The sequence below is a fragment of the Mustela putorius genome, unplaced genomic scaffold, assembly GCF_011764305.1.
Source record: "Mustela putorius furo isolate JIRA1106 unplaced genomic scaffold, ASM1176430v1.1 tig00000487_pilon_pilon_pilon, whole genome shotgun sequence".
Lineage (NCBI taxonomy): Eukaryota > Metazoa > Chordata > Mammalia > Carnivora > Mustelidae > Mustela > Mustela putorius.
In genome coordinates this window covers 7,929,406-7,951,132 of record NW_025421399.1, presented here as the reverse complement: position 1 = coordinate 7,951,132, position 21,727 = coordinate 7,929,406, and the positions used below count along the sequence as shown (strand labels likewise).

The 21,727-nt window shown below is 40.6% G+C and overlaps 1 protein-coding gene across 5 annotated transcripts in view; it reads right to left on the bottom strand.

The window, feature by feature from the left end:
* HELZ (helicase with zinc finger) overlaps positions 1–21,727 on the bottom strand; it is a 163,948-nt gene that overhangs the window by 16,668 nt on the left and 125,553 nt on the right. For 4 of the 5 annotated variants that reach the window (XM_004749121.3, XM_004749123.3, XM_013054510.2 and 1 more), the window contains 4 exons: positions 19,048–19,127; positions 14,064–14,634; positions 13,419–13,659; positions 11,694–12,210 (listed from right to left, as the gene is read on the bottom strand). In XM_004749121.3, coding sequence (XP_004749178.1) covers positions 11,694–12,210; positions 13,419–13,659; positions 14,064–14,634; positions 19,048–19,127 — 1,409 coding nt within the window. Of the gene's footprint in view, positions 1–1,088; positions 1,481–11,693; positions 12,211–13,418; positions 13,660–14,063; positions 14,635–19,047; positions 19,128–21,727 lie in introns of those variants that run through there. The other variant, XM_045080925.1, reaches the window with a different exon arrangement.

The window sequence follows — 21,727 nt, the reverse complement described above, 5'->3', positions numbered from 1 at the left end:
TTTACATCTCACATTCTGCGGCTACATCATAATCCAAGCCATCATTCCCTTGTCCAGACAAATGACACTCTACATTATACCTTTTATGTCATTTTAAAGGAATTATTTTTAAAATAAAATGCATTATCTAAGCATAACTTTAAAAACAACTTTAATGTCAACATTAGGTTTATAAGATTCAATCATAACAATAGAAGCAAAATTTATCTTAATTTTTCAAACCGTGGTACATTTCTCTCTGGGTTTTGTTACTGTTTTTCTTAAAAGAAAGGTATACTGAAATGAATGTGACTTTGTAGCAAAGTGCATTAACATCAATTTAGTTCTAAATAAAGAAAAAAATACCGTCAGAAGCAGCTCACAGGCGAAGGTACTTAAAATTTGCAAATAGTATCTTCCCACCAAGCAGTATTATTTTCCTACATCCAAACACAAGGTAATAGAAGAGGTACTAGAATGAATGCAATATTACATCTAAGAGAGAAATGTCAGATTTGCTGCTGTGACATTTTGAGCTACCTTGAATCTATCTGGCTCTTGTTTACTCTTCTTGAATATGAAACAGTCAAGTTATCCATTACAGACCGCAACGCCTCCCACAGTGAGAAGTGTCAGCTTAGGTAGGAAATAAATATCCACAGAAGTTTACCTTTAACTCATAACTATTTGTATTTTCTCTGAAGAACCGTAATTATCATAATTAAGCAAATTTCCTAGCTTTAAAAAACAAGGTAATGCCAGAGAATTTTTGTTTTATATTTAAAGAACACTGAGAAATGAGGGCACCTCGGTGGCTCAGTCAGTTAAGCATCCAACTCTGGATTTCAGCACAGGTCATGATCTCAGGGTCATGGGATCCAGCCCTGTGTCAGGCTCTGCATTCAACTCAGAGTCCGCCTGTCCCTCTCCCTCCTCCCGTCGCTCGCTCGCTTGCTCTCTCTCAAATAAATAAAATCTTTAAAAAAAAAAATTCTGTCTCCCTCTGCCCCGCCCCCTACCATCACTCCCTTTCTTTAAAAAAAAGAAAAAAAAAAAAAAAGAAGATCGAGAAGCGTAGTACATTTCTCATAGTTAATTTTCTGGTATTTGAAATTTCTGAATAAATCATTTAAACAGTCAAACATTTAGCAGCTGGAACCAGACAGCTTTTAAGAATCAAGAATTTGGGGGGTGGAAATCAAGAATTCTAAATGAACCATCCCTCCTCTCATCCTCCCCACCAAAAAGGAAAACCTCACAGAGCTGAAGATTTCATTCTTTGGTCCCAGGAACATCATGTGGTACTCGCCGCTGCATCACATCTCTACCTCATGGAATCGCAATCACTTACGGTCTTCCGGGAAGACACCTAACTCATGGCATAAAAAGCTGAAGAACAGTGTGAAGCTGAGGAGGCCTGGGAGTCTGGAGTCTCAGATCCACTTTAATTGGTAAAACTGCTTAAGCTGCAAGTCCCTCGATATCTTGGTGCCTCCGTCTCCTTTAAAAAGGAGGAGTGAGAATAAATGCTCTTCAAGGCCTCAACTACTTTCAAAGTTCTGTTTTGTTTCTGAAAAGAGTCTTCAATAAATCAGAGTCCTTCTCAATGAGAATATATTGTAACTATTTTTTAAAGTAGGCTCCATGCCCAAAGTGAAGCCCAATGTGGGGCTTGAACTTAAACCCCTGAGATCAAGACCTGAGCTGAGATCAACAGTTGGATGCCCAACTGACTAAATCACCCAGGTGCTGCTTAAGTCTTTTTAATTAAAATGTTCAAACATAGGGGTGCCTGGGTGGCTTAGTCGGTTAAGCATCTGCCTTCCACTCAGGTCATGATTCTAGGATCCTGGGATCAAGCCCCAGATTGGGCTCCCTGCTCAGAGTGGAGCCCACTTCTCCCTCTCCAGCTCCGCCCGCCCCCCGCTTGTGTTCCTTCTCTCACTACCTTTCTCTGTCATAAATAAATAAAATCTTTAAAAAAAAAAAATGTCCACGAGCGCCTGGGTGGCTCAGTGGGTTAAAGCCTCTGCCTTCGGCTCAGGTCATAATCCCAGGGTCCTGGGATGGAGCCCCCCAGGGTCCTGGGATCGAGCTCTCTGCTAGGCAGGGAGCCTGCTTCCCTTCCTCTCTCTCTGCCTTTCTTTCCCTACTTGTGATCTCTCTCTCAGTCAAATAAATAAATAAAATCTTAAAAAAAAAAAAGTCCAAACATAATCCATCAACAACTTTAACAACCATCAAGAATATGCTCTTATCTGCTAAAGCAGTTCAAATGTGATACCACATATAAGCGTATTTAAGTTATTTAAATCCAAAAACTATACAGCATGCTAACTGACTACAATAAAATGCATTCTGGGCAATGAGTTTAAAATTTCAGTTTTTCTCCCCCACAGAGGGACATTTCTATGAAATTTACATTGAAAGACAAGGACCCATAGCTACAAATTTCAGAGAAAGCTTCCTTGTCTGGGGAAAAAGAAAAAAAATTCCAACAGAGAATGTCCTTTGGATTTCCACCTATACTTGGGCCCTGTGGGCTAATTAAAGATATAAACCATACTTTCCCTCCCTTCGTCCTTATTTCTTGACCACATTTTGTTTCCTGTTGTTCTGCACTGTTCTCAGTTTCTTTCATGAAGACACTCTTCCTTCTACATCTGTCTCCTCCCAATCAGATTATTCCTTTACTTTTAGACGGCAGCCCAACCAATGTCCAACACTCTAGTTTCATATTAGAGTTCTTGGGTCTAAATAATTTCATTATTTATTGCTTAAAGGCTCATTTTATTCTGTCAGAGACCCTCGCTTCTCGGTTCGGCATCAACTCCACGTGCATTTGTGTTTACATTCTTGACGCTGAGCCGTGAAACCGTTCTGTTGCTAAACAAATGATCGTCATTTTCTAATAAGGCTGGTGCTGATATAGATCTTTCTAAATATCAAAATATAATGCTAAAATCTCAAAAGTATATGTATAAATAGATAACTGGGGGAAAGGTCACAACTAAGTTAATTAGTGCTCTATTTAGAATTATACTATCAAAGCTAATCACTAAGGAAGAGCTAAATGCTCTAGTGAAAATTCCAAGTGTCATTAACTATGGTGCCACGAACGTTCATTAAAATAGAACTTCTCATTTAAATGATTAGCTTTGATAATTTAAGCGTGAATAGAGGTCTAATTTATTAATCTGTTGATTAACTGTCTCTGTTATGTGCATCAGATGGCTTATTAGATACCATACATTAATGATCTATGAAGATGGCGCTATTACCACCCGGTTACACAACGTAAATCACAAGCTGTCCTCACCCACTTCTAAAGTCAGAACAGGCAGAATGTCCATCAGCCAAGAATAGAATCTTCAAGCCACATTTGTACAAGACTTGGTGCCAGAGAAGGGAACGTGAAGGCGTGGGGTAATCAGACAACATCAAAATCAAAACTACCGACTAACTTCAAAACCAGAGCTCTTTGAAGGAAAAAATGAAAACTAATAGATGAGTCGAAGGTGTCTTTGTTCAAAAACCAACACAGGGGCGCCTGGGTGGCTCAGTGGGTTAAGCTGCTGCCTTCAGCTCAGGTCATGATCTCAGGGTCCTGGGATCAAGTCCCGCATCCGGCTTTCTGCTCAGCAGGGAGCCTGCCTCCCTCTCTCTCTGCCTGCCTCTCCGTCTACTTGTGATCTCTCTCTGTCAAATAAATAAATAAAATCTTTAAAAAAAAAAAACCAACACAGAAGACAAGAGATGTTTCAAAGCAGATTCATCACAGAGGCACACATGTCAGACATGTCTCAAATGGCATCGGTAAATGCAACTGACTGAACACTGGTCAAGGTGAGCGACTTACAGCATCTGTTCTCATCGGAAGGCCATCACAACAATACCACCGCTGCAACACAAAAGCATGCGGTTTCAAATTCTGAGAGTTTTCCAGCGAAGCTTTTAAAAAAGAATTTTCCACGCATTCCTCATAAGCACTTTTAACCACACTATTTCACGGTGCGGCACATCCTACCTGGCAACATTTGTTCTGTACCAGGATCAGTACTGCTGGTTCTATGTTAAATGAAAGTTTTCAATGTGATAAAACTAAGCCTGCTTAAGAAGAATGAGGATTTGTCCCTCAAGATACAGTAACTGGAACGTATAATGGGGGAAAAAAAGGGTTCCACTCATAATAAAAAACAAGGAACAATCAATGTAAATTTACCCGAGAGTGAAGCTGCTACTGAATTTTACAGTGGAACACTCAGAAAAGAAAAACGGAAGGGAGGGAAAGAGGCCGGGGGAGGGGGATTAAAATACTGAAGACTGTACCAATTCCTAAATGAGAGGTTTAAGAGATCTGTAAAGACAAAATTTCCCCTAATTTAAAGCTACACGTTTGATGTAATTAAAAACAAACAACAAAAAAAGAACAACCCAAGAGAGGTTTTTCTTTGGGTGTGGGGGGCTGTGTGGGGGGAGGAAGAGTTCACAAAGAGTTATGGTAGAAAAACCAATAAATAACTTCGTTCTTCTGCCCACCCCGGAAGCGGGGGGGGGGGGGGGGGGGGGCGGGGGACGGACAACGCAGTAAGAGAGACTTTACACTATCAAATTAGAATACTACAAAGCCTTAAAAATTAAGAGTTCAATTCTGGTACAGAAAAATAAATATAGCTAGATGAGGAGAAAAACTGAAAGTCTGGAAACAGATCTGAGTGTATACTGAAAAAGAGCGTCCTACTCAGGAGTTAAGTTATAAAGTTGTCATACAAAGTAGGAGATCTCATATAGAAAAAATTACCCTTGAAAAATTGTGAATCATGCCAAAATTATGAGAAATTGACCCCTTGCAAGCTCCGAAGCCAAGAATTATCTTGTATTGATTCTCTTTACATTCCGTCTCTCCCCACCCCCCACAGCGGTTAGCTGACATGCAAACATGATACAGTGCTATTATAAAAGAATTAGTATTGGACAAGAAAGCTACTATTCTCTTTAGTGACAATGCAGTAATTTAACGAGTATGAAGACAACTGGCTAAATATTCAGAGAAACATTAAATCATAATCCCAATTTATAATGAAATTTGAAATCAAACTGGAGCAACTCATCACTCTATTTCCAATCAGGAATGTCTGTTACCTGGCCCAGGGTAAGGGTGGCACCTCTGTCCTCTGTTCCCTTCTTTATCCCATCATCAGAAAGAACTAGAAGTGGGAGAGGGTGCTGGCACCACTGCCAGACCACAGTGCCCCAGCCTGGCTGAGGGCCAGGGCTTTGGCTGCATTCAAGCTAGGGAAGAAAACCTACTGCATTTAAGACAGCCCTAGATGAGAATACTCTAAAAATTTTAAGTAGCAAAAAATACTACAGAATAGGATCAAGATCCCATGTAAGCACCCTGGCCTGAAAGAAAGGCTTGATGGGGTAATAAAACTGAGCACAGAAATTAAGGGAAAAAATTGTTTCAACAATGTTTCAACAAATAATCACCTAATGTTCATTTTTATGAATGCTATGAAATAGCATGTTCATCTCTATGAATGCTATGAAAAGCCCAATGTTACAGTAGCTATCTTTGAATAGTAAATTAGATATGATATCTCTAGTTGCTACATTTTCCATGCTGAGCATGTACTTTGTCAAAAGAAAATGGAAATTATTATAAAAAAGAAAATACTAATGAAACAGAATGTGAAAAACCACCTCTGTTCAAGTTAACTGTTAAGCTAACATCTAGATGTTTTCATCTCACATAAGATTAATCAATTAAGGTTTCTAGCAATAGAAGAATTCACAGTACAGAAGGAAATAAGACATTTTTCTAAATCATTAATATAAGAAATTATTTTAAAAGGCCAGAAATAAAAACACCAAATATATAAACTATTCATTCTGCGAGATGATTCATGCAAAATCATTTTGTACCACATAACACACAGAAGTTATCGCAATGCACTTGAAAAAAAAGTCAAAATCTGTAATATGGTAGAAATAATATTTTCCTTGTCAAGGTATTCTTTTTCAGTGTTCCAAGTTAGTCATCTTTAAGAGAATCTTAGGCATCAAAATAAAGGTGACCAAATAGTTCTGCAAAAGTAATTTCACTCTAAGGACCCAGTGACAATTGAAGGTACTTACTCACACACAGCTAAACAGTAGTATCAAATGTTAAGAGCCTGAAGGTAAAAAGAACTTAAAATTCCAAAACTAAATAATACTTAAATACATCAAAGATTAAAGTACATTATTCAGTACTGAGTATTATACGGTAAAGTACAAATCTTTATAGAACCCTATAAAGCCTTTGGCACATTGTCTCCTCCACATATTATGAATTCATTTGGCAAGTTAAATAAATATCATCATAAGAGGGGCCCATGGGTGACTCAGCCAGTTAAGTGACTGCCTTCAGCTCAGGTTATGATCTCAGGGTCCTGCAATCAAGCCCCACATGGGGCTCCCTGCTCAGCGGGGAGTCTGCTTCTCCTTCTCCCTCTGCCCCTCCCCAGCGCTTGTATGTACATGTTCTCTTTCTCTCACAAATAAATAAAAATATAAAAAAAAAAAATCACAAGAGGCGGAGGTAAGTAATTCCAAAGCCCATCGCTCGATAAAGCAATGAAAAAATTGGCAAAACTGTCACCATCAACTTTCTTAAATTTGATAAATTAAAGCTTACAGCAACCAAGAGAGCAGTTCATCAAGAAAAATGGAAAATTCAGTAAGTATAGTGAGCTCTCTGGTATTTTAACTTACTCTGGTTCCCAAACCCTTCCCTCCAGCTCAATGGTGGCCTTGAATATAAGTAAGACCTGGCATTTCCAGCCCCAGGACCAGAGGGTGCAGAACAGGCTTCATTCTCAAAGACGTGTAATTCTTTGTTGTGACCTGGTGGTCCCTGGAAGACTGGCTCAAAAACCCTTGCCCTGTCTTGTCTGAGAACTCCACCAGCACTAAGAGGGCCGTATCAAAAACATTCATAGGCAAAGGTTTTAGCCACTGCTGCCTGACACAAAGGACTAACAGCTGGACAGAACAGCAGACTAACCAAAAGCTTCAGAGGAAAGGCGAGGAATGAGATGCTTAGGAAGTAAGGGCTTTCAGGAGCTCTGACACATCCCTGGGAATCTAAAAGGCCACACACATGCTGTGTACCTGCTCAGAAAAGACCTGAAAAGTTCCTACCTCTGGCTGATCTGGAGGCTCTGAGGAGGCAGGAAGCTAGGACTAAGGCGAAGATGTAACTGCCTGGCTGAGTGTGGGGGTTGCACCCAAATGCACACTCAGACACTTCTGCAAAAACTGGGCCATGTTTTTAGTCCTGGGCATTTAAGGGCATCTCTGCGTGATGATTAGTTGACCATGAAGCTAACAGCATAAAGACTTCAGAGGTGACACATGACAACCACAAACTTTAAAAAATTGGTTCAGGGGGCGCCTGGGTGGCTCAGTGGGTTAAAGTCTCTGCCTTTGGCTCGGGTCATGATCCCAGGGTCCTGGCATTGAGCCCTGCATCGGGCTGGGCTCTCTGCTCAGCAAGGAGCCTGCATCATCCCCCACCCCACCCCGCCTGCCTCTCTGCCTACTTGTGATCTCTGTCAAGTAAATAAATAAAATCTTTTTTTAAAAAATATTTTATTTATTTATTTGACAGACAGAGATCACAAGTAGGCAGAGAGGCAGGCAGGGAGAGAGAGGAGGAAACAAGCTCTCTGCAGAGAGCCTGATGTGGGGCTCGATCCCCGGACCCGGGGATCATGACCTGAGACAAAGGCAGAGGCTTTAACCCACTGAGCCACTCAGGTACCCCAATAATCAAAATATTTTTAAAAAATAATAAAAAATAAATATGTAATTGGTTCGGAATTTTTAATTAATTTACTATTATTTTTTATATTAGATCAGAGAAGTCACTAAACAAATGACAACCAAATCCAAAAACAAAAGAATGAGAAAAGAGATCACATGCAAACTGAAACAAAAAGAGCTGTGGGGCTACACAAACATCTGAAAAAAACATACTCAAGACAAAAACTGTTGTAAGAGAGAAAGGAAATCATGTAACGATAAAAATGCCAATCCGTCAAGAAGACCTAACAATTATAAACATGTATAAACCTAACCACAGAGCCCCAATATACATGAAGCATAAACTGACAGAACTGAAAGGGAGAAACAGAAGATTCAACATTAGTAGTTGAGAGATTTCAACACCCTACCTTCAGTAGTAGATATAAAATCTAGACAGAGAGAGATCCAAAGCAAACGGAAAATTTGAAAAATACAAACCAAACAGACCTAACACAACTATAGAACATTCCAACCAACAAGAACAAAATACTCGTGGTTTTCCAATGCACCTGAAACATTCTCCAGGAAAGACAGTATGTTGGACCATAAAACAAATCTCAATAAATTTTAATAGATTAAAATTACAGAAACTATATTCTCCAACCACAAAGGAATGAAATCAGAAATCAAAAACACAAGGAAATTTGAAAATCTCACCCTTGATATACTTGCTTTTCTCTAATTTACCAAATAAGTACTTTAAACATTATACTACAGTTCTGGCCAGGGCAATTAGGCAAGAAATAGAAAACACAACCAGATTAGAAAGGAAGAACAAAGATATATTTGCAGACATTTTCTTCTATACGAAAAAACAAACAAACAAAAAAATCCCAAGGTATCCACAAAAAATCTATTAGAGCTAATTAACAGTTCAGCAAATTTGCAGATATATAATAAGTATATAATTGTATTTCTGTACACTAGTAATGAACAATTCAAAACTGAAATTAAGAGAACAATTCTGTTTACAATTGCAGTTAAAAGAGTAAACTACTGGGGCGCCTGGGTGGCTCAGTGGGTTAAGCCACTGCCTTCGGCTCTGCTCAGCAGGGAGCCTGCTTCCTCCTCTCTCTCTGCCTGCCTCTCTGCCTGCTTGTCATCTCTTTCTGTCAAGTAAATAAATAAAATCTTTAAAAAAAAAAAAAAGTAAACTACTTCAAGATAGAGGTGTGAGACTTATACTTGGACAATTACAAAATGCTGTAAAGAAAAATTTTAAAGGACCTAAATAAATGTAAAGATATCCCATGTTCAGGTACCAGAAGGCTTAATGTTGTTAAGATGACAATAGTCTTCAACTTAATCTACAGATTTAAAGCAATCTCTCTTAAAATTCCAGCTGGTTTTGGGGTTTTTTTTTGGCAGAAATTTACAAACTGATCCTAAATTTCATATAGAAATTCAAGAGACCCAGAACAGTCAAAACAATCTTGAAAAAGAACAAAGTACAACACCATACTTCCAAATACAAAACTCACTACAAAGATATAGTATACAAGATAGTGCAGTAGAGAATAAGGACATCGACAATAATGAACAAATTGAAAGCCTACAAGTAATCCCAAACATCTACGGTTAACTGATTTTTGACAAGGTTGCCATGACCATTCAATGGACAAAAAGTCTTTTCGATAACTGGTGCTGAGAAAACTGGATAACCAACATGCAAAATAATGGATCTGTCATCACCTTATATAACACACAAGAACTAACTCAAAAAGGGTCAAAGAACTCAATGTAAAAACTAAAACTATAAAATTAAGGAAGGTAGACATACATCTCCATGAGTTTGGATTAGGCAACAGTTTCTCAGGTATGACATCAAAACCACAGTAACAAGAACAGCAACAATGACAAAGAACAGATAAATTGGACTTTTCCCAACTAAAAACTTTTGTGTATAAAAGGATACTATTAAGAAGTGAAAAGACAAGCTTACCGAAGGAGAAAATACGGCAAATCTTATGTGTGATAAGAATCAAGTACCCAGAAGGTATTTAGAACCTCTTACAAAGCTCTGTAACAAAAAGGCAACCAACCATTTTTTTTTAAACGGGTAAAGGATTTGAATGTACATTTCTGCAAAGAAGATACACATACGGTGACGCTCAGCATCATTAGTCCTTAGAGAAATGCATATCAGAGCCACAGAGATAGAACTATACACCCACCTAATAGCTATCTTTTTTTTTTTAAAAAGGAGATACTGGAACCCTCATACATCACTACTGGGAATGTAAAAATGGTACAAGGCCCTGTGGAAAACAGCCTGACATCTCCTCAAACATAGAGTTACCAGACAACCCAGGAATTCTAGGTACATAAATAAAAGAACAAAAAAATAAGCTTTCACACAAAAACTTGTTCGGTAGCACTACTCATAATAGCAAAATAACAGAAACAAATCAAATATCCATCAATCGATGAAGAGATAAACAAATGGTGGCAAATCCATCAGTGGAATATAACTCAGGCGTGGAAAGGAATGAAGTACTGACACGTGCTACAATGGGCACGAGCTTCAAAAACATACTAAAGGGAAAAGCCAGACTCAGAAGGCCACATTTTGGATGATTCCAGTTATATAAAATGTCTCCACAGAGACAGACAGTAGATTATGAGTTACTAGGGATGGGAGGCAGAGGGAGGATTAGGGAGCCACTACTTAACAGTTAGAGGCTTCTCTCTGGGTGACAACAATGATCTGGAATTAAGAGAGCAGCTACACGACATTGTATATGTATTAAAACCCACTAAATAGTACCTTAAAATGATCGCTTACAATTTGTATTAGGAGCCCAAGGTGGCAGGTAAGTTGTTTGCATAACAGTTATTAAACCAGATGAGCCAAACAATACCTACTGGAACTACTTAAACAAATTACCTCCAAAACTCTACAAATAAGATACAGAACCATCCCTATCAAAACCTGACTTTTTAATCAGCAGGTACAGCAGAAAAATCTGCAAAACACAAGAATGATTTTTAAAAGCCTTTAGAAATCAACAAGGGAACAGCCAAAATAAAGCTAATGTCAAAAAGATATCTTTCACGTATCAAAGTTGTAAATGTTTACCCTATTTTAATAAGTAGACATGTGCGATTGACAAGGACCACAACCAGCTTTCCACATTCCCATCTTTAATCACTGCAAACTTAAGGGGACCAGCTAGACAACATGTTTATAGTCTACATCAGTGGTACCATTTTGAAAGATTTATACCTGGGATTAGTAGGATTTTCATATCAGTGAAGGTCCATATAGATGCTCCCTAGAAATACCTAACTATTTTAAGATAAAAATCCAGTTTACCTTAAAATGCCTAGTTGAGCAGAGTGGATTCCACGTTAAATACACTGCCCATTCTGACACTCGGGAATCAGTACTAACACGTCTCAACTGCCCCAGGTTAAGTGAGAAAGCACCAGAGTGAGTGCCAGGAGAAGCACCGCACTAGGAATTCACCCCTGGCTGAAAAAGCCAGCGTCTACTTAAGGCTTAATTAACACATTTATAACTGACAAATGTAACTTAAGTAAAAAGACCAATCACCAGAAACCATTTGCCCAGATTAGACTGATCAAAAAGCTGCCTCCTCAGGTCAATCAGATGTTGAATGTTCTAAAACAGCAACAAAAGAATCTAAGGGGCATGTTTCAACAATAATGACGATTCTACAAAGCCTGAAATACCACAATAAAAGGACAAATTAAAATAAATTCCAAGAAAAGATTATCTTGAAAAGACTTTTAAATTCAGTAAGACCTGTTCACCATGCTCATCAAATCAATATATACGATTACTTTTCACAAAAATTTAATCCCAAAAGGAAAAAAAGGAAAAGAAAGATATTTACCTCTTCTAAGCTAGGGAGCGAAGAAGAAGATACTGTTCGAGATGACAATGGGTGAAATGGCTCTTGACCAATAGCATGTTGATGATTCTGTATTTGTACAAAAGGGTTTTGCGGTGGCCTGTGCGGCAATGGAGGTAGGCCATAGGGAAAACCCGGCCCCATTAGGTGATTCTGTTGTAAGTTAGCAAAAGTCCATGCTCCGTCAGGTGCCAGGTATTTCAAGGGAGGAGGGGCAAGGTGTTCAGATGGCAACGAGAAAGGCGAGCTGAATATCTGGGGCGGTAGGCGCTGTGGAAATGCTGGGTTGCTGGCTACTTCAAGGTCTCTGCTGTTGTCATTAAAGTTAGAAAAGTGGCTACTGTGGTCTGTGCTGGATGGGGGAGATGGGACTGCTGGTGGGCTCCTAGTCTGAATTTGTCTATATTGCAAAAGTCTTGATTGAGGTGGTGGCATTTCAGCTAGTTCCCGTGTTTCACTTTGATCACGATTAGACAGTTCTCTGATTAAGTCTTGAAACCTACATAAAGACGATGAAATATGAGGAAAAGAAAACAAAAAAGCTCTGTCACATCAAGGAGAGCTTTAGTCAACTACACATGTTAATTTTTACAGACAAAATCAGAATACTTCGTTAGAATTAACATTAATTAATCTCAAAAGTGAGCATCAAAGGGCAGTTGGGTGGCTCATTTGGTCGGACTCTTTCCTGGTTTCAGCTCAGGATCAAGCCCCATGTTGGGCTCCACGCTCAGTGTGGAGTCTGCTTGTCCCTCTCCCTCTGCTTCTCCGCCTCGCTTGCACATGTAGGCTCTCTCTATCTTTCAAATAAATAAATAAAGTCTTCAAAGAAAAAAAAAAAAAGTGATCATTAACAGGCAATAGATGCTGAGTGGGAGGCACTAAATATGTCCAAGTACCTGATTTCTTTCTTTTCCCTTGGCATTAAAAACTGTCCTTGTCTCAGGCACCTGGGTGGCTCAGTCGGTTAAACAACCACCATCGGCTCAGGTCATGATCCTGGGGTCCTGGGAGTCCCGCATCAGGCTCCCTGCTTAGCAGAAAGTCTGCTTCTCCCTCTGCCACTCCCTGCCTCTTGCTTGCTCTCTCTCTCATTCTCTTTCAAATAAATAAACAAAGTCTTAAAAAAAAAAATTGTCCTTGCGTCTACATGTCTGATAACTGGCGGTTACAAAAAGTCACCATTGTGGTGGGCCTTGTTCAGAGGGATCAGGAAACACTTCACTGCAGTCACATGACACTGCCCATAAAAACAAGTTTGCACTAAGGACTGAACACTCATAAACGTTTACAGTTAAAAAAGACAGAATTCTGTGCAGGCAGGGGAAAAAAACTGATGACAAACTTCTCATTTTTAACATTTTAACTTACTTCTGTGTCCATTCACGTATGACTACTGAGTAGGAAAAACATACAGCGACGGTCTATTTTTCTCAGGAGAGCCACAAAGCAAGGGGCCACATTAATTTTCAATCCACAACGGACTGTCCATACACAGATTTGCCCCAGTTACTTCTAAACGATTCCCTATCTTTTAGAATCAATCATTAGAACTGTGTACCATGTGCCTAGAAGGCCAGCATCCAGCATCTTTGGGACAATATCCCAATTTGAGGCTAAAAGGACGACACCCAAGGAAGAACACAGTGTGTGGGAGGAGGGAACGTGGGCCATGCTTCCGAGGCTATGTTTACTCTGCGGAAGTACCTGGAGTCTGTGGTTTCTGCTTCATCTTCGGCACTGCTGGGGAGCTTCCACTCTGCTCTCACTGGGGGCTGATGCAATCCAATGGGCGTCTGAGGAAGGTGCTGGAGGTGCGGATGCGGGCGGTGATGGTGCGGGTACGGAATACTGCCCTGACTGAGATAGGCGTGATGCTCATTCCACTGCTGGAACCGCACTTGCTGCTGCCTTAGTGTTTCTAGCGCTACACTCCCGTGCATACGATCTGCAAGATATTTGGGAAGAGTTTAAATTTTCACGCCTTTGGGGTTTCGGGTTCATTTGGGGTTTCAAGCTACTCAAGTGTTTTTACAACCAGATTTTCTTCACAGAGACAAAGAAATGCCCACCATTTTGGGTATTTCCTAAATTTGCCCGTAACTAAGGTCATGGTAATGGTGGCGAGGTTCTTCCTTACCTACGTGATCCCGGAGACTGGCATCACCTGGATGCTTGACAGCAAACAGCATTTGGAACAAGGTTCTGCCTGTCACACTAAGCGACTGATTTTTGCTGCCACTGTTTGAAGAACTGAATCAATCCTGACCCAAATTAATATTGCACAGTACATGCAAATTGAAGGAAATAATCTCTGACTTTGTCACGTCCCGCAGTGACAGGAGAACTTACCTAAAGCCTCCCCTACAGGCAATCCTGGGGGGTTCTCATCAGTGAAGTTACTCAGATGTGACGGAAGGAGGGGGCCGGGCTGTGCGATGGCTCGCAGAGGACCATGGCCTTCCTGCAGCATGGGAGGCGGCTGCTGCTCAGGGATCACAGCCTCTGTGGGTGGGGACTGCGGGCGGTGAGACACGGCGCTATTAAAGAAAGAGCTGTTGGGTCCTGCCTGATAGGCAGGAGAAAGCTGAGGCGGCGGCTGCGGAGTCAGCTGGTTCAGCGGATTCGGCGGCGGGACTACCTGATTTGGCTGGGGTGGCATCTGATTTGGTTGTTCAGGCAAATTACTCTGCTGCTGATTTAACAGGGCGTGCTGCTGCGGAATCGGAAACGGTGGTCTGGGTAGCTGGGGAAGGGGATGAAAATGACGACTGGGGATGGCATACTGTGCATGGGGAGCCGGGAGAGGAAGATTTATGTGTCTCGGGTTGAGATTATCTTTGCGATGAAATTTGGTATTGGGATAAACAACACCAGGACGCGACTCAGGACTTCTGTTCTGTGGATTTGATTCCAAATCAATCTAGAAAAAAATAAGAAGTCTTTCTTAACTATGGAAGATCTGGGTCCTGTGGCTCTCCACCTTTCCACCCCTAGCACATCTACAGGGTAGGAAAGATTGTTACCAGTCACAGCTCAGAGCAGGGGCCCAATCACCTTCTGACAATCAAGTGAGGGAATAAATATTTTTTAAATTAGAAAAGATGAAACAGGAAAAAAAAAAGCATATTATATTTGAGTCATAAGAAGAGATATTGCCATCTTATTAACATACCCACTTCCATTCTTTTAAAAAACATTATTTTTAATTTCACACTTTCTTCCTTGGAAAGATAACCTTCATTCAAATGTGTACTTTCCTTTCAATTTTATTGTTTTTATACATCTCTCTCTTCAAATATATCTGTATTAATTTTAAAAAGACTTCTCTCAATTTAAACAACTGTGAAGTGAACAAATAAGTAAGTACTTTATCATCACCTTTGTATAACCAGTTTGATTGTCAATTCTTGCCATGTGGTACTGACATTTATTCTTTCAACAAAGATTTACTGAGAGCCTACCCAGGGCACTCGACCTTGTGCTGGAGATTAAGAAGGCAGTAAGAGGACTTAGTTTGTACCCTCAAGAGCTTATAGCAAAGGCTGGCAAATGATGGCCCCCAGGCCATTTCCAGCCCACCAGATTTCTGCAGTGAAAGTTTTGCTGGAACACAGCCACCCCCATTTGCTGACGTACAGTCTATGGCCGCTTTCTCTCCACAGTGGCAGAGCTGAGACCGCCACAAAAACCATACGGCCACAAAGCCTGAAGATGTACTATCTGGCCTTTTGCAGGAAAAGTTTGCAAAGCCCAGGCTTGGAGTCTGGTAGAAGATACCCACAAGTAAACACAAAATTAGAGGTGTTCACGAAAGGATGTGATCGGAGATCCTAGTGCCTGAGACAATGAGAGGTGGTGTCACAAAGGCTATGGCGTTTGAATTGAGTCTTGCACAGAGAGCTGGAATTTACCCATGAGGGAAGGACACTCTAGGTAAAGGCAACAGCTTAACCAAGGAGAGGGGGAAGGAGAAAAATATGGCAGATTTAAGGAGCACGAGAAGCTTTGTGTACACACAGAGCTACAACTTCACTTGTTAAGATGTGAGTTTTCCCCTTCCTGACATCAGATAAAACTGCTAGAGCCCAATTACATAAGACCCTGAATGATTCAGTGCTGAGAATAAACATTTTTAATCCTATATGTAAACTGTGGTAAGCTACCAAAGATTTGTAAGCCAGGGAGTGCTGTCATCCTTCTAAAACCTAAGTTTGATCGTAAGTGGTGACACTGTGGAAACTGAAATATAAGGTGGGAAGAAGCAATTTTTCTTTCCCATCTCTGTCCAAACACTCAATGAGCTGCTCTGGTATATCAATCTCCTTCTAGGTTTCAGTGTGGAAAATCGTCACTGGGGACTGCAGAGGACTTGCCTCCCCAAAGGCTCTCAAGCTGAACACGGAATTGACCGCTGTCAAGAACCCAGAACAAGCAGCTTGTTCCTGAATTGCCCCTGAGGTGCCCCTGGCAACCAAGCGATCACACCAATGGCGGAGATGAGCCCATCATGCCTCCAGGGCCTTTTCATCTCTCATCACTAGCTCCCATGGACTGCCACTGAATTTGGCCAATAAGGTCCTTAAGATGACTGGGTGTATAGAAACTGTCTAGAAAATGAAATGAGAAGAATGACAATTCCATCCCAGTCTTCCCGAGCCGCTGCAGTGCCTGCTCTCTGAATGTCTCAGAGCCCGTTACCCACAGTGACATTATAAACATGGAGGTCTTCAATAATGAGTTGTCATTAATCTACAATGACCTGAGATTTGAGCTTCATATATTAATTCATTACACTTTATCTGCAAAATAAGGAAAAAAAACGTTTCAGAACCTACTTAAGGCTCTTTACAAACAAACGCTGTCCCCCATAAATCTTCATCTTTTTGATGACTGATGCTGCATTTAGCTGGGATATGCATCTTTCTATAAGATACTGTTAGAAAGCTTACTCAGATCACGTTGGGGAGATCGTGATTAGATGTCAAGGTTGTTTGTGGATAAGCTGCCTCCTTCACTTCTGACTCTGACATGGACCAGAAGCTAGGCCGGTCACAGAAGCTTAAATCAAGACTGTGCTACTCGGTGGGGCGCCTGAGTGGCTCAGTGGGTTAAGCTGCCAACTCCTGATTTCAGTTCAGGTCACGATCTCAGGTTTCCGGGAGCCAGCCCCTACTTGGGCTCCCCACTCAGCTGGGAGCCTGCTTGTCCCTCTCCTTCGGACCGCCCCCCAAAATAAATAAATAAACCTGTAAAAAGAAAATACAAAGACTATGATACTCGGGGCGCCGAGTCGCTCAGCCAGTTGGGCATCTGACTCTTGGTTTTGGCTTAGGTCGTAATCTCAGGGCCATGGGACCCAGCCCCACATTGGGCTCTGTGCTCAGCACAGAGTCTGCTTGTCCCTCTTCCTTGGCTCTTCCCCCTGTGTGCTCTCTGCCTCTCTCTCTAATGAACAAAATCTTAAAAAAATAATAATAATAAATGAACACACTGTGCTGCTCTATGCTACTACAGTGGGCTAAGCAGCATAGAGGGCTGTACTGGCTGAAGGAGCCTGAGAATTAGATTACTACCAGAATTACATTATCTTCCATCACTTCCCTCTCAATACTGAGACACTGAGTCAAGGAGAGCTAGGAAGTGGCTTGCCCCAAGGCCCTAGGACAAAGCATCAGTATGAAAAGAAAATCAAACACATCTACCAGGTTGCCTAGTTCCTGAACAGGGAAAGATCATGAGAAATTTTAAAAGAAGGACACAAGAGACACTTGGCTACCTGGGCTTCGGCTGCTCTCATGGCACCCAAGGCTCCTGTGGGAGACTGCGTCCTACGCTACCTCCGACCACAAGGGCTGCCCCAGCATCCTCCCTGCCGCCTGGTCTCTCCCTGCGTCCCTTCCACACACACAGAACCTCCGCTGGACGGCAGCTCCGCTCGGACTCTGCAGGAAGTGCCACGGGCTGCCTCATCTGTACTCCTCCGGCAGGCACTAAGTCTTCTCAGTTGTAGAAACTGTGAGTCAGAGCTGCTGATGGGACATAAGTCACTGAACATAGAGAACCGTAGCTTAAAGCCAGCTGAAGTTGGAAATACAGATTTGGAAGTCATTATCATGCAGCAGAGATTTAAAACCATGGAACTGACCTAGCTTATAGTGAGGAATCATAGAGTGCAGAGACGTGTAGGACAGTGACAGAACCCTGGGAAACCCCAACATAAGGACTAGGGACAGATGGGAAGGGGGCGGGCAGGAACTTAGAAAAGAGACAGGTCATGTTAGAGTTGTGAAAAGTAGAAATGCATGTCAAGGAAACCAAAAGAAACAAGATGGTCAAGAAGAAAGAAGCAGGAAATAGTAACAAATACCGCAGAAAAGACAAGTAAGACTACAGCTTAAGTGGGTTCCTAAGAGTTGGTCACCCGAGGGGAACCTGGATGGCTCAGTCGGTTAAGCATCTGCTACAGCTCGGGTCATGATTCCACAGACCCAGGACTGCGCCCCACATCAGGCTCCCTGTTCAGGTGGGAGTCTGCCTTTCTCTTCCCCTCACTCCACTTGTGCGCGCTCTCTCTCTCTCTTTTTCTCTCTCTCAAATAAATAAATAAGATCTTAGAGATTTCCAGTGGCACTAATTCAACCAATGGTTTGATTGTCCCTAATTCATTCACAAGCACAGAAGCAAGGAGAGTAGAAGAATGGGTGGGTAAAGAGTTTAGGATTAGTGATGACATGAATAAGTCATGGGTATAAAAGATACAGCATAGGGAATATAATCAGTGGTATTATAATAGCGTTGTACAGTGACAGATGTAATTGCACTATGAAGAGTAAGCAGAACATACAGACTCAGTGAATCACTATGTTGTACACCTGAAATGAATGTGACATTGTGTGTCAACTATACTTCATTTAAAAAAGTTAAGGAGTTACACAGCAGGTGGACTGAGAGGACAAGATAAGCTAAAGCTACTTAAGGAAGTGAAGTCTTCCTTCTTCACTGTAACAACTCTTTGCATGCTGAGATTATTTTCAATGACACATCTGCAAGCTGTGTCTTCACTTAGTACTTTGTCACGGAAAGACTCTAAATTCAAGTCTATCACTGAATAACACAATTTGAGGAAGGTATACAAATAAATCAGATAATGTAGCCACAAAGAAAAGGTCAAGGGAGAGAGGCATGACACAACCCACCAGATCCTCATGAAACAATAAACATAAAAGACACACATAAAAAGATAGAAAATTTTCTTTAAAACATTAAGATTCCAAGGTGATCAATCAGACTAAATCCATTAGGACAATGCATTCACCAAATGTAAGCAGCATACCTGTTTTGATTCTGTAGGCTTTTTCTCTGGTGTTCGAATCTTATTAATTTCAGCTCCAGGATTATTTGTATCACTTTTACCTAAGAAAATATTTTAAAATTCTTATAAATTGTTTCCAATGGATGTTACATTTCCAGTGACTAACAATTATTAGACAGAAGCAGAATATTTTGAACATTGTTCACCCATTACTTCGATTTATACTACTGCTTGGGATTTGCTTTCTCTAAAGTTTCAGAGTTGCAGTTTCCCTGCAAGAAAGAAAATTTATAATTAAAGCAAACCTCATTGTCAAAACAAAAGCGTAAATAAAGGAATAACCTTAAAACATGAAATAACTTCAAAGATAACTGTCCATTCTCCAGGAATTCGGAGCCTGTTTTCTTAAACTGGATGCACAAAAGGCATTGGCTTCTTGCCTGTTTATAAAGGCTCAATGCTTTGGTCATTCACAAATACAATTAAGCAAAATCCAAATAATATGCCAACCCAATTGAACAGAGGAATCTAAATGAACAGATATTCTGAAAGGGATGTAGTTATATTGCTTAAAAGTAATAGAGAGCAAATTAAATACAAGTGGATGATAAATAGTAAAGGAAGCAAATTAAGATTTTTTTTCTATTTTTTTAAATTAACATATAATGTAGTATTTGCCCCAGGGGTACAGGTCTATGAATCACCAGGTTTACACACTTCACAGCACTCACCAGAGCACATACCCTCCACAATGTCCATAACCCAACCACCCTCTCCCTACCCACCTCCCCGTGGCAACCCTCAGTTTATTTTGTGAGATTAAGAGTCTCATGGTTTGTCTCCCTCCCGATCCCATCTTGTTTTTTTTTTTTCCTTCCCTACCCCCCAAAACCGCCACTTTGCCTCTCAAATTCCTCATATCAGGGAGATCATATGATAATGGTCTTTCTCTGAAGATTTTTTTAAGAATCACAATTATAATAGAATTAAATAAATTTCATACACGTGAAAGGATCTTGTTTTTCTTTTATTAATATTTTATTTATTTATTTGAGAGAGACAGAGAGAGCGAGTGAGCAAGGGGAGGAGCACAGGGAGAGGAACTAATGTAGACTCTGAGCTGAGCACGGAGCCTGATACAAGGTTCAATCCCAGGACCCTGAGATCTTGACCTGAGCCGTAATCAAGTCGGATGCTTAACCAACAGCCATCCAGGCACCCCACACATGTAAAAGGATTTTAATCTTAAGAATTAACTGCTGAATATTTTAAATTCCTTGAAAAAAACTCCCTAATTTGAGTTCTTGGTTAAAAACACTTTTATGGGCAAGAGCGCCTGGGTGCCTTAGTCATTGGGCATCTGCCTTCGGCTCATGACCCCAGGGTCCTGGGATCGAGCCTGCGTCAGGCTCCCTGCTCAGTGGGAAGCCTGCTTCTCCCTCTTCCACTCCCCCTGCTTATGTTCCCTCTCTCACTGTGTCTCCCTCTGTCAAATAAATAAATAAAATCTTAAAAAAAAAACAAAAACACTTTTATGGGGCACCTGGGTGGCTCAGTTGGTTAACTATCCAACTCTTGTTATCAGTTCAGGTCTTGATCTCAGGGTCATGAGTTCAAGCCCTGCATGGGGCTCCACACTGGGCATGAAGTCTACTTATAAATATATACATACATACATACATACATATATACATCACTCTTTTAGAAAAGCCACTAGAAATTTATAAAATGAATTATCATGCCAGAATATGCTTACTACTAAACTTCAAGAAATGAAAACTACAATGTCTGAGATATACACTGGATGGAACTAGCAGATTAGACACTGTAGAATAAAAATTTAGTGATCTTGAGGCATATGCAACAGAAACCACACAAAACGAAAAAAGAAAAAGAAAGAGAAAAAAAGGAAAGTGCATCCACGAACCGTGGGGAAACTTTTATCAGTCTAATATTTGAGTAGTTGGAATTCCTGAGGAAGCCAGGAGGAGATGAGACACAAAATATCTTAAGAAATAAAGGTCAAAATTTTCCAAACTTGATGAAAACTACAAATCCACAGATCTAAGAAGTTCTACAAAACCCCAAACTCAAGAGGCATAAAGAAAAAGGAATGTTAAGAAAAGTCCTTCATGGGGCGCCTGGGTGGCTCAGTCGTTAAGTGTCTGCCTTCGGCTCAGGTCATGATCCCAGAGTCCCGGGATCAAGCCCCGCATCAGGCTCCCTGCTCAGTGCAGAGCCTGCTTCTCCCTCTCCCACTGCTGCTCTGCCTGCTTGTGCTCTCGCTTTCTCTGTCAAATAAATAAATAAAATCTTAAAAAAAGAAAAGAAAAGCCCTTCAGGCATAAGGAAAATTCTATCAAATGAAAACATGAATATACAGAAAAAAACAGATTACCAGAAATGCTACCTACATGGATAGATATAAAAAATTACTGTTCTTTAAAACTCTTTAAAAAGATACTTGGCCCTTTAAATAAAAATAATAACAATGTTGGGCTTATAACGTATGTAAAAGTAAAATGCATGACAATAATATCATAGAAGCCAGGAGAGGAAAAACTAAAATATTATAGGGTTCTTTTACTGTACATGAAGTGGTAAAATATACATCAGAAAGAACATAAATTACACTGTGAGAAGTTAAAGATGTATACTATAAACTGTAAACCAAATACTAAAATAATAAAGGGTTATAGCT